The sequence below is a fragment of the Tetrao urogallus genome (genome assembly GCF_951394365.1).
Source record: "Tetrao urogallus genome assembly, chromosome: 6".
In the NCBI taxonomy this organism is placed as follows: domain Eukaryota; kingdom Metazoa; phylum Chordata; class Aves; order Galliformes; family Phasianidae; genus Tetrao; species Tetrao urogallus.
In genome coordinates this window covers 26,362,918-26,375,157 of record NC_136819.1, presented here as the reverse complement: position 1 = coordinate 26,375,157, position 12,240 = coordinate 26,362,918, and the positions used below count along the sequence as shown (strand labels likewise).

General features: G+C 52.2%; 1 protein-coding gene across 1 annotated transcript; it reads left to right on the top strand.

Moving 5' to 3' along the window:
* Positions 1-8,549: 8,549 nt before the first annotated feature.
* On the top strand, positions 8,550-10,367 carry RIOX1 (ribosomal oxygenase 1; the record flags this gene model as incomplete). Its single annotated transcript, XM_079537571.1, has 1 exon — positions 8,550-10,367. The coding sequence occupies one exon, from the start codon at positions 8,550-8,552 to the stop codon at positions 10,365-10,367; it is 1,818 nt and encodes a 605-aa protein (XP_079393697.1).
* Between the last annotated feature and the right edge of the window lie 1,873 nt (positions 10,368-12,240).

Sequence of the window (12,240 nt, the reverse complement as noted above, 5' to 3'; positions counted from 1 at the left end):
CAAAATAAGAGATAAATTTGTCTACTCTGCCTAGTTTACAAGTGTCTTCATCTTCCACGAACTTGAGAGCAGTAATAAGTGCAGGGAAGTCATTTCCAGGCTGAAAAATAAGTTCTCAGCTAGTAAGGATTTAAATATTTTATTTCAATTGCATTTCTTCTTTAGGCTTTAGAAAGAAAGAAAAGTTCTTTGATGTGTTATGTTTGGAGCTGTACAAATCAGAGTTTTCACTGAGCCTTAAAACCAACACCTTACTCAGCTACAGATGAAACAGTTTACCGTCACATAACCCAGGCTATCAAAACAACATAAGAATCACGGGTGAGGACGAACGCATCTCACATTTGTTCTCTTGGACTTTGCTCACATTATTTTTTGTATTCCTTCCATGAGATTTTTGCTAGGGAGAAAAAAAAAAAAAAGCAACATTTCCACAGAGAATTGCCAAGAGATGAAGAAATGGAAAACACACTAATGAGCAGAAAAACAATTCTGCTGCTCTATGGTAACTATTAACTTCTGCATAATCGTAGAGAGCGTGTTAGCAGTAACCATAGATCAATAAGTCAAATAGAAGTGATGAGTCAGAAATCCATTTCAATATTTACACTATTTCTACAAGCCATAGCAAGGGTAGTACTCCGGCCAAACGGAATGACTGTGCCTTCTGTCTCAGCCCCCCATGCTGGACCTCAGCTGGAGAGGCAAGAAAGCCAAAAAATGAAAACCACAAAACCAAATCCACCGACATTACAGCCAGACGCTGTGGTGGTTAGAAGCATCTCCCAGTCCAGACGGCTGGATCGCGAAGCACTGACAATACCCTCGATAACGCAGTAACACACACACTGAATAGGAATCAGAGCAAGAGCTCCCTAATCATTTCACGGAGCACTAATGAGCAGGTTACATAAACCCACCGGGCCGAGGGAGCTTCAGAGCAGGGCTGCTGCGAAGCAGGGGCTCTCCTCTCAGGGATGCACCACGTCGCTCACCAGGACGACTCGTTTCCATCAGTGGAATAAAATGAGTTAAGCACATTCTCAACAGGAGCCGTGCTTAACCCTCCCTCAGCTCCTGAAAACGATGCCGGGCAGCGGCTGCCCGCTGCTCCCTCCGGCCCCAGCCGCACGCTGTCGTTCGCCCATCCCCGCCGCCTCCTGCCCGATAACAGCTCCCATTGTGCAGCTGCTCCACGCAGGAAGGCGAAGCCGAGAGCCGCGCTCCCAGGTGGGAAGACACGATCCTCACCTCGAGGGCCGCTCCAACAGCTCCGGCCGAGCATCGAACCGAGCGGCGGGCGCCTCGGCCCCACAGGATTCCCCCACGGCGAGGGCACCCCGCCGGGCCGGGGTCGAAGGGCTGAGGGCTGCCGGTCCGCACCGGGGCCGCTGCAAAGCGGCGCGGGCCGGGCGGCAGCGGGGGACCCTCGGCAGGGCGCCGGGCCCGGATGAGGGCTCGGGCAGCCGGTGGAGGAGCAGGAAACGTCGCGGGCCGCTCCACGGGGCCGGGGGCTCCGGGGTCTCTCCACCGCCGCCGGGCCCTCGCGGCCGCCCCCGCCGGCTCCACCTGCGCCGCGCTCGGCGCCCCACCCCGTGCCCGGCCCGCGGCCCCCCGCCCCAGGGCGGGCGCCGCAGGGCGTCGCCGCCTCCCCCGGCCCCTCACATACTTCCCCGGGGCGCCGCCGCCCGCGTGCCCCCCCGCCGATCCCCTCAGGCTCCGCCGCCCCGTGCCCGCGATCCCCCCCGCGGCCCCTCGCCCGCCGCGGCTCCGGCCCGGCCTCACCCCGCCCCGCGGCCCAGAGGCGCTCACCTGCCGGCCGCAGCCACCTCCCTCCGGCGCCTCCTCGGCCGCCCGTCGCCACTGAGCGGCGCCGCCGCCCCCCCCTCCCCACGGCGGCTCTCGTCCCCGCCGCCCGCCACGCCCATCCCGGCCGCCCATTGGCCGCCCTTCCCGTCGCTCTGCCCTGGGATGGCCGCGCGCCGCTTCCCGTCAAAGCTCCGGCCCCGCCCCTCTCCGCCCACGGGCCCCCGAGTGTTTTATTCACTCAGGGGCTTTGGCGCCCCCACTCCATTCTGCCGTTCCCGATTGGGTGAGGCGGTGAAAGGGAGAGCCGCGATAGGCTGCCAGAGGTGCCAGCTACGGCTGAGGGCCCGCCTCCGCGCTCGGCGTTAGGCCGCGTTGGGGCTGAGGGCAGCTGGGGGTACGTGGGGGTCGGGCGGGCGTCGTCCGGGCCGTGGCGGGGGCTTCGCTGCAGAGGCCCGGGCGCAAATCTGCCTCCTGCCCCCGAGCCCAGGCCTGGAGACCCTCAGGGCAGTGCGGCCGCCCCACAAGCGCGGCCCTGCCTTGCACAGAACGGCTCTCGGGTTTCGCTGTGCCGTCGGCTTCCTTCCCTCCCTACAAAAGCAGTCACCCCTGCGGGCAGATGTCAGCTGCGGCAGCCGTGCGGAGGGGGGCCAAGGAGCGTCGTGTTGCCAGAAGCATCCCTCGCTATCGCTGTCCTGGCTTTTCCGCAGGTGGGGTGCCTTCCCCGTGTGAGGGCTGTAAAAGGCCCACGCAGGGGGAGCCCCGGGCCGGCGGCAGCATGGCGGAGGCAGCTGGTGGGGCCGAGTGGAAGAGCAGTGCTGCCGCGGGGCCTGGTGCCACCCCAGGTTACCCCTCGGTTACCCTGTCAGCCGCCCCTAAGAACCACTTCCTTCCACACTGGCCACGATAAAATGCACCGTTTTCTCCACAGATGTCTTCCATCAGCTGGAGTCTGGGTTACAGGGAAAATGTGAGCGGTCCACTCTTAAGGCCCGAAATGTTGTACCCCGGCCTCCTTCCCCAGTGCAAAAAAAGCACAGGCGTGCCACTGCTTTCAAAGCAGGGAGGCTGTGCCACGCATGGCAGACACCCCAAGGCTGACTGCTCTTATCCGGCCAGGCTGAAGCACTTTACCTGGCCTGACTGTTCCCAGCCGCTGCCTCCTCTCACCGGGCATTCGAATGGCTACTTGATCCAAAATGCAAGCTGAAATAGGTCCTGCAGCATTCAGCTGGAAAATAAATAAGCAAATAAATAAATAAATAAACCAACAAACACAACACCTCAGGAAATTGAAATGCAAAGATTACCTAAGGTTTCTCTGGATCATTATCTCGTTATCTCCACTGTCTCCTCCCTGCATGCACCAGTACCCCATGCTCCTCTTTGTTCCTGAATCAAGTGAAGAAAGAGCGACAAAGAACATGGGCTATAATGTGATCTGGCACACACTGGAACAGAACATAAGGGAACTGGAAGCAGTGCTCATTTCAAAACACGGTGTGCAAAAATCATTTACGTTGGAGGTGCTGGGACAGAAGCAGGAGGATGACCCAAACTCAGTTTCAGACTGATGCTCTGTCCCCTCAAGTCACCACGTTTGAGAATTAAACTAAGAAATATTCTTACATCTCACATCACTCTGCTCAGAATGCAAAACCAAAGCAAATAGCTGCTCTCCTTCTCACAGCTGCCTCTGATATTTTCAGAGCGCTGCTCTCAGACAGCAGCACAATGCAGCGACGTTTCAGCCAGTGTCCCAAAATGGCTAGGCAGACATTTCTACCAGCCCGAAGATCCTATGTAGTTACAAAACTTGGAATCATTTCTGACCTGGCATAGCCTTTAATATATTGCATTCCCCATGACTTTGGTTTAATTCTTCAAAATATTCATTACCTCTGGGCCTGTGACAATGTTTTTGATAAAGCATGGTACATTACACTTCAATTTCTAAGCAATTTCTAAGCATCTTTGTATTATAAAGACACTCTGCTCTTAAATGAGAATGATCTGAGGACAGGTAAAGAAAAGGATAGGACATCCTATTGTAACTAAAGTTCCTGTATGTGCTTCAGCTATATGTAGCTTTCACAAATATTTATTAGAGATTTAATTTGATTTGTTGCTATACTACTTGTCTGCTCAGCTATTTGTATCTCCCCAGCTCCCCATATAGTCATCGGTGACTAAAGGGAAAGGGGTTGTTTTGGTGGGAAAGGAAAGGAAGATGACCCTAGAGGTCACCTTAACAGAACCAGCTGAGCATCCAACACAGTGAACAACACACTTGCTACGCTGACCTGTGGGTCTCTCTCTGTACAGTCAGTCTTCATGCAAAGAGCTGCGATGAAAATCAGTTCTCCAAGGTCTTATATTGGAAGCAGGGCTTCAGGGTGCTTTAGGTTTTTTTAGTAACAAAGAAATGGAAGAGACATGATAGCACATCAAAGATATCCAGCCCGACTGCTTCTTTCCCACCTTTTAAGAGAAAAGCATTCTGTGGAGCTGGCTGTGTATGTTGTGCCCACGAGCTCCTGATAGCGGTACCATTTTAGACAAGATCCTTTCTGGTCTCACTGGGACAGCAGGATAGTTTGCTATCCCCTAAGGAGCTGAGAGTATATTACACACGCGCTCATGATAATACAAATTCCATGTCCTCAGCGCAGATACCCAGAGGCTTAACATCATCCCTTCCTATTGGCTACCTAAAACAATGTTGGCGATTAAATCTCCCTTCTCTAATCACACTGTAATACTACCCCTTCTAGGAACAAGCCATACCAGTATAAATACTATAACATAAGCATTTTTATGTTGCTATAACTGCACTCACCCCAGAGGAATTCCACCTTTTTGACATCAGAGGTAAAATGTGAGAGCTTTTTTTGTGTGACTGAGCACTGAAAATGTTCAAAACTATTTCAAAAAGACTGCCTCTAGTAGCAATACAAATCTACTATGGGAAGTAAAAACCAAAGTGTTACACACAGGCTTTCTCCTGTTGTTCAGTGAGCAGACCTGAACAATATGGTTGCTAAACCAAAACATCCTGTTTGTATGGACATTGCCATCTTGGTGGTGCTGCGTCAGAGATGAGGGAGTGATTTCAGAATGCCTCAGAAAAAAAATCAGTACAGCTTTTTTTTTGCCCACTTACCATGAAAGATGAGATGAAGATTTTTGCATGATTTCTGAGAATGAGAAATGTACCAGAGAACCAACTGCTGAATGGCGCTACTATACATCAGAACTGCTACATGTTCCTTTTGAAACAGTGGGCATATATACTGGTAATGTAAAACGCTTTGCAGTTATCATAATAAGGCAAGGATCTGAATAGTATGAATTCTTTATATTCTTTCTTCCACAGAGAAGCCTCACCCAAACAGCTCGCCAAGAGCCAGCTCTGTACAGTGCAAAGCATATTCTCTACCACCAGACACACAACGCATGCAGAACAGTCTGACTATCCCTTTTATCTCAATCATCTGTGTGTGAGTAATCTTACAGGGCAAATACTTCATTCAGATTCTCTTTGCTTCCATTTTATGACATGGATTTTCATGGCCGTTTACTTTTCTCCTCCTGCTGAAAAGCGAGAAGATTGGAGTCTCAGAGTCTGCAGCTTTGTGTTTAGTCACTGCCCACGGAGTCACTGCAGATGGTATCTGCTCAGCGCTACCACATGCTGGATGACATATATTAAGAGCACAAAAAACCCTCATGAAAATGCTTTCAAAATGCTTACAAAGTAAGCCCTGTGATCCCAGTAGGAATGAGGTGACAGCTCAGTAGAAGGTCCTACTCAAATATTTTATGTAATTTCAGCTTCAAGTTACAAAGAGTGTATTTTAGTGTCACGTAGGATGAGAGGATATATCTGTGCTTCCAGTTCCCTCCAAAAAGATAATTTCATAGGGCAGCCTGGATCTTGTAAGTATTATTTTTATAAACTTGTTTTAATTGGACTACTGCATGGCAGGGAAGGCTTATTTTCTCAGTGGGGCTCTGTGTGCCAGAGAACCAGGATTAAAGACCGCAACCAGTCACCAAATAAGAAAATCACTGAGAAAAGAGAAACAGCTGGAGATAGGCCAAAATCTCTGCCAAGAGATGCTTCAGTGAGTGAATGCATTCACTCTGATGAGCGGCCCAGAGGATAGCTCTTGAGAAACAGTTCCTGAATTAGCTTTTAGTCTTGTTATCTGGCAGTGAACTTTATAGCTTTCACAAAGAGGAGCAGGCTTCACAATCCTGCCCAGTGTCCTTCCAGTGATGACATACTGGATGTCATTGGGCTGTATGAGAAAGACTGTCAGGGCTCTAGTTGAGGAAACCTGTTAGTGAAGGCTTGAAATGTTCTTCTTCCTTACTGGGTATTGCTTTTGGCACAAGAACAAAACCGACAGTGCAAGAGGAAGGCTGCCAGCAAAATGATCATGAGAAAAAGGATTAAACCTAGTTTAACTTTCTAAAAGTGACCGATTTACATTAGCAGTTTGCCAGGGACAAAGTGAATGTGCCGGGCAGTGTGCATTGTGGTGAACAGAGAAGGGAAAATTGTGGAATAAGCCTCATCGTGCAAAGAATTTTACCTTTTCCACTTACCAGCAAAGATGGATCGTAGCTCTGCAGGATCAGGCCTTATATGATCTGCTCTTCAAATTTAAGATTTCAATTCTTTGAATCATAAGTGGTAAAAGGGTAATACATCAAATAAGCCCTGCATCTCTTTGAGGTGCCATTTCCTTACTTCTTCTGAATTCATTTGTGACTCTTTAATGAGTTGTATTGCACACATTTTTTATGTCCTCTTAAATAAAATGTGTGTGGCTCTTGGCAATGCAGTCTATATACTGATAACATCTCAGTGACTTTGTGCTAAATTCTAATTAAGACACTTAATTGAGCCTCCAGTTGCTACTATGTCTATATGAGCAGCAGCTGGGGACCACCTAATCATGCAAAGATCTGTGCTACTTTCCCTATGTTTATTTAAAGAGCTTTACGTGACACACTACTTTCTTTATGACAAATTCCCTTGAAATATTGGACAATGAATGGAAACAGCATGGAGACCTTTTGGCTATTCCTAGACAACCATCTGAGTATTCTTTAAGCAATATTAAAGCTCCCTCTTTGTGCCTTAGGTCAAAATCCTTTCTTATGTGGCACAGAAAAAATAGCAACACACTTCTTTCTTGAAAGCCTCTACTATTAGAAAGGCTCAACTGTCAGAAGAAATGTGTTACACAGATCTCACTACCCTTATTTGCTACCACATCCTTCACTTAGGGACTTCGTTACACATCAAGAACTCCAACGGCAGTCATCTATCTGTCAGCATCAGGAGGAGACATCTGTGCCAAGATCTGAGCCCCGGAGTGAGACTTTGAACCCAGCGGGCTGATAAACACCCAGGACAGCACTGCTGGACTCAGCGCCACTGCTCAGAGCAGCTCGGGTCAGGCTCCGCACAAGCACTCAGCTTCTGAGAAACGTTTACACTTGAGTAAATCAAACAGTAACACAAACAACACCTCACAAGCCCGGAGCTTTCAAAGGTCTTTTTGCCCCCAAAGCCTACTTAGCCATGCTTACATACAATTTAAGCATACAATAGCCAAACTTCTACTGTATTTCAAAGCTGCTGCATCTTGGTTTTATGCAGGGCCCAGCTCCGCCGATACGGTTTCAGCTGATAAGATTATTCTGGTAAGCGGGGCTTAACCTTGGAAAACAAAGAGCGGCTTGAAACGCAGCGCTCACCCCTCCGTCCCCTCACAGCACACGGACGCGCAGCCCGCTTTCCCTTCCCTCCCATTTGGAACCCCACCCGCGGCAGTAACCCCGCCGAGGGCATTCCCCACGCGGCGGCGGGCGGAGCGGCATTGCGGAGCGCCAAGCTGCCCCGCCACCTGCTGGCACAGCACGGCACGGAGCTCCGGGAACCGCCGCGCAGCTCTAACAGAGCTCCATGAGCCCAGGCCGCTGCAGGCTGCAGGCTGCCGGCGGAGACCCTGGCGATGCCGAAGGGAGGTCAGGAGTGTCGGGTCCGAATTCTCCTTCCAGCCCAGGCCTGTTATTTACGCTGCGTGGCGCACGCAAGCGACTTGCACGTGCCCCGGGAGCATTAGCTGCTTATTTACGTTCAGCAGACGCCGATATTCAGGTCTACGTGAGGGTAACGCCACCTCTATGAACCAGCAGCACGCGTGGGTAATTGCTCCTTAAACACCCGAGGCTAACGGAGTCACCGGAGATACATCTCCCATGCAAAATCCATTGCCACAATTATCTGAGTCCGCCAGAGATTCCTCTCACGGAAGCACCGTACGGCGAGTCTCTGCTCCTGAAGTCTGCTCGTGATCAGAAACGCACCCACGTATAAACGCGGCGCCATTTTCCACGCGCTCCCGAGCAGCGCCGGGCGGGCACGGCGCCTCTCCTTTCCCGCTTCGGCAGCCACTGAGAGCAGAGGGCCGGCACCGCCATTCTGTTCCGAGCTCCGAGCGCAGCGGAGGAACGGAGAGAGCGCAGACTGACAAACGTGCCGGTTATGCGGGGAGCGAACGTGGCAAAAGGGTACACGGCGTGACAGGGCAGCCCTTTGTTCGGGGGAACCGGGGGGAACCGAAGCCAACCTGCGCTGCCCGCGCTCCCGCGAGGCCCGGCACTCATCCCCCAACCCCCGCCGGAAGCAGGCGCGCCGGGAGGGGTGGGGCTGCGTGGCGGCCATGGCGGCGTGCAGCGCGGAGGAGCGGCAGCGGGTGGGACGGCTCTCGGCGCTTTCGGTGTACCGCCGGGCGGCGAGGCCCGGGCGACTGGAGCGGCGCCTCCGCGGGACGCCGCTGCCTGCGGGCGGTAAGCGGAATAAAGCGCGGCTGAGGCGTGGCGCGGCGGGAGGAGGCGGCCCAGAGCGGGCTGCGCCGCCGCAGAGCGCCGCTATCCCCAACCGCGTGGAGTGGGCCGGGAGCCCCGAAGCCAAGCAGGGAGACCTTAAGACGAAACCGAGCGGCTCTCCGGCCAACGCTGCGACCAACGCTCCGGCCGGAAACCTCGAAACCAAGTCGCTCGGAGGCCCTTTGACAATCTCGGGCGGTTCGCGGGCCAAGACTCCGGTCGGGAACCCCGAAGCAAAGCCGCCCGGAGACCCCGCAAAGAGCCCGGGCGGCGGAGGCGTGTTGGGGCTGCTGCGGCGGCTGGGGCGGCTGGAGGACAGCCGACGGAGGGCGGCAGAGCTGTTCCGGTGGCTGGTGGCACCGGTGGCACCGGAGGAGTTCGCGAGGCGGCACTGGGAGCAGGCGCCGCTGCTCGTGCAGCGGGGTGACCCCGGCTACTACGCGGGGCTGTTCTCCACGGCTGACTTCGACGCCATTCTGCGCAGCGGTGACGTGTGCTTCGGGACCCACCTGGACGTGACCAGCTATGCTGAGGGGGTGCGGGAGACGCACAACCCCGTGGGCCGGGTGCTGCCTGCCGTCGTATGGGACTTTTACCAGAACGGGTGCTCTCTGCGGCTCCTCAGCCCCCAGGCTTTCTCCACCACTGTCTGGCACTTCCTCTCTGTCCTGCAGGAGCACTTTGGGAGCATGGCTGGGGCCAACACCTACCTCACGCCACCAGGCACACAGGGCTTCGCCCCTCACTATGACGACATTGAGGCCTTCGTTCTGCAGCTAGAGGGCAAGAAGCACTGGCGCATTTACAGCCCCCGGACGAGCTCAGAGGCACTGCCCCAGTTCTCCAGTGCAAACCTCACGCAGGCGGAGCTCGGTGAGCCCCTGCTGGAAGTGGTGCTGGAGGCTGGAGACCTCCTATACTTTCCCCGGGGCTTTATCCACCAGGCCGACTGTCTGCCAGATGCGCACTCGCTCCACATTACGGTGTCCTCCTATCAGAGGAACTCCTGGGGAGACTTCTTGGAGAAGCTTCTTCCTGCTGCCCTGCAGATGGCCCTGGAGGAGGACCTTGAGTACCGGCAAGGACTTCCCATGGACTGCCTGGGGTACATGGGGGTTGCTAACTCAGATGCCGTCGATGCTCGCCGAACAGCGTTTGTGGAGAAGGTGCAGCACCTGATAAAGAAACTTGTTGACTATGCACCCATTGATGCTGCCATGGATCAGAGGGCTAAGTCGTTTCTTCACGACTGTCTCCCACCAGTGCTTACACAAAGTGAGAAACAGCTGAGCGTGTATGGCTTTCCAGCCCGGTGGCATGATGGAAGGCCCCACAGTGTTGATATACTAATAACAAAAGACACAGAAATACGTCTTCTCCATCATGGCATTGTTAGATTGTGCAATGAAGAAGCAGGCGTGATGCTATATTACACAACAGAAAACTCAAGAGTGTATCATAAGGAAGACCCCAAGTACCTTGAGATAGATCCTGAGTACACAGACAGTATTGAATTTCTCCTGTCCTCCTATCCAAACCACGTCAGCGTGGATACCCTCCCATGTGATGCCTTGGAGGACAAGATTTCTCTAGCTACGCTCCTGTTTGAGAAGGGCATTCTGACTACTAAGAAGCCACTGGTGCAAGTGTAACTCTTATTTTTTAACAAAATAAAAATGCATTTGTTTAGAAAATACTGTCTCTTGTTTTCACATTACAGCTGCTGGGTGTTAATGCACAGTCTGATCTCAGCATCTGACCTGGGAGCAGAAGGGCTTTGACTTGAGTAGAGAAACGATGTGTTCTGATTAAAATAAGCATCTGCTTTAAGAGCAGATCTGTGCATTGCTTTGCCAGCCATATTACTACACATTAAGTAACTTCAGAAAGCAATGAACTTTTTTTACAGTCTGTAAACTGTTAGTGTTTTTCAAGTATTGTAAAGCAGCCTGTGTGACAGTGGGAAGTACTCTTACTGCTTACATTCATATCTAGTGATGGTCACTGTATTTGCAGGGAGGTGCTGTTTGGTTGTGATCCCAGTAAGAAAGACTAAGACTTGGCGAGGCAACAATTCAAAAATGCTATTTGAGCTAACGTTAAGAGCACTGATAGTCTCAGGTCCATTTAGATACTGAGCATCAGACAGGACTCTGACCCATGTACACAATGCTATGCAGATAGCACGTAGCAGAAATCCTTCTCTGTTGGTCACTGAACTTATTACTGGATTTTCTTAAGGGAAACAGCTCATGTTTATAATCAGGGAGAAATGATGTGTGCAAGAAAACTTGCTGCACTGTTAATATCTAACAAGTTATTTGCTGTTGATAATAAACTGGGAGGAGCTGTTGACTCTCCTAAGGGTGGAGAGGCCTTGCAAAGGGATCTTGACAAATTAGAGGGCTGGGCAGTCACCAGGCACATTAAATTTAATGAGCGAGTGCTGAATTCTGCACCTCAGATGGGGCAACCCTGGCTGTACACACAGACTGGGGAGCAAGAAGCTGGAGAAGAGCCATGTGGAAAGGGATCTAGGTGTTCTGGCTGATGGCAAGTTGAACATGAGTCAGCAGCATGCCCTGGTAGCCAAAAGGGTGAACTGTACCTTTGGGTACACCAAGCCCAGCACTGCAAGCCATGTAAGGGGAAGGGTTGTCTTGCTCTGCTCTGTTCTGGTGTGGCCTCACCTTGACCTCTGTGTGCAGGTTTGGGCACCACTATATAGGCTGTTAGAGTATGTCCAAAGGAAGGGTACGCAGATGGTGAAGAGTCTAGAGGGGAAGACATGTGAGGAGTGGCTGAGGTCCCATGGTTTGTTCAGCCTAGAGCAGAAAGGGCTGAGGGGAGGCTTTGTGGTGGCCTATAGGTCCACACAAGGGGAGCCGGATGGGCAGCACTGGTCTCTGCTCTCTAGTGACAGTGACAGAACCTGAGGGAATGACATGGACCTGTGTCGGGAAGAGTCAGGTTGGGTGTTAGGAAACAGTTCTTCACCAGGGGGTGGTGCCCTGGTGGGCCTTGGCACACCAGGTCAGCACTAGGCCTGCAAGGTCAGTACTAGGCCTTCAATAAACGCTTGGACAGTGCTCTCAGATATGTGGTTTGAACTTTGCACGGTCCTGTGTGGAGCCAGGAGATGGAATCCATGCTCCTTGTGGGTCCCTTTCAACTCAAAGTGTCCTACAATTCTACTGTACAGGAAAGGCCATGCAGGCAGCATGCTCACCAGTACCAAATGGGAGTTGCTCACAGACTTCTCTAGTTAAGAACAGCTGACCAAGTGAGTCCTGCAGTCAGAAGGCCTGGAGGCCATGCTGTATGTGCAATGTGGCACAGGCCTAGTCGTGCTCAGGTCAGTTGTGAATCACTGTGGATCACTCATTTCTTGATGTACAATGGTCTTCTGGTCATGATAACCATGCTGACTTCCACTGAGAAAAGCAATGAGATGCCTAAATCACAGAATCACAGAATTGTAGGGGCTGGAAGGGACCTCTAGAGATCATCTAGTCCAAGCCCTCT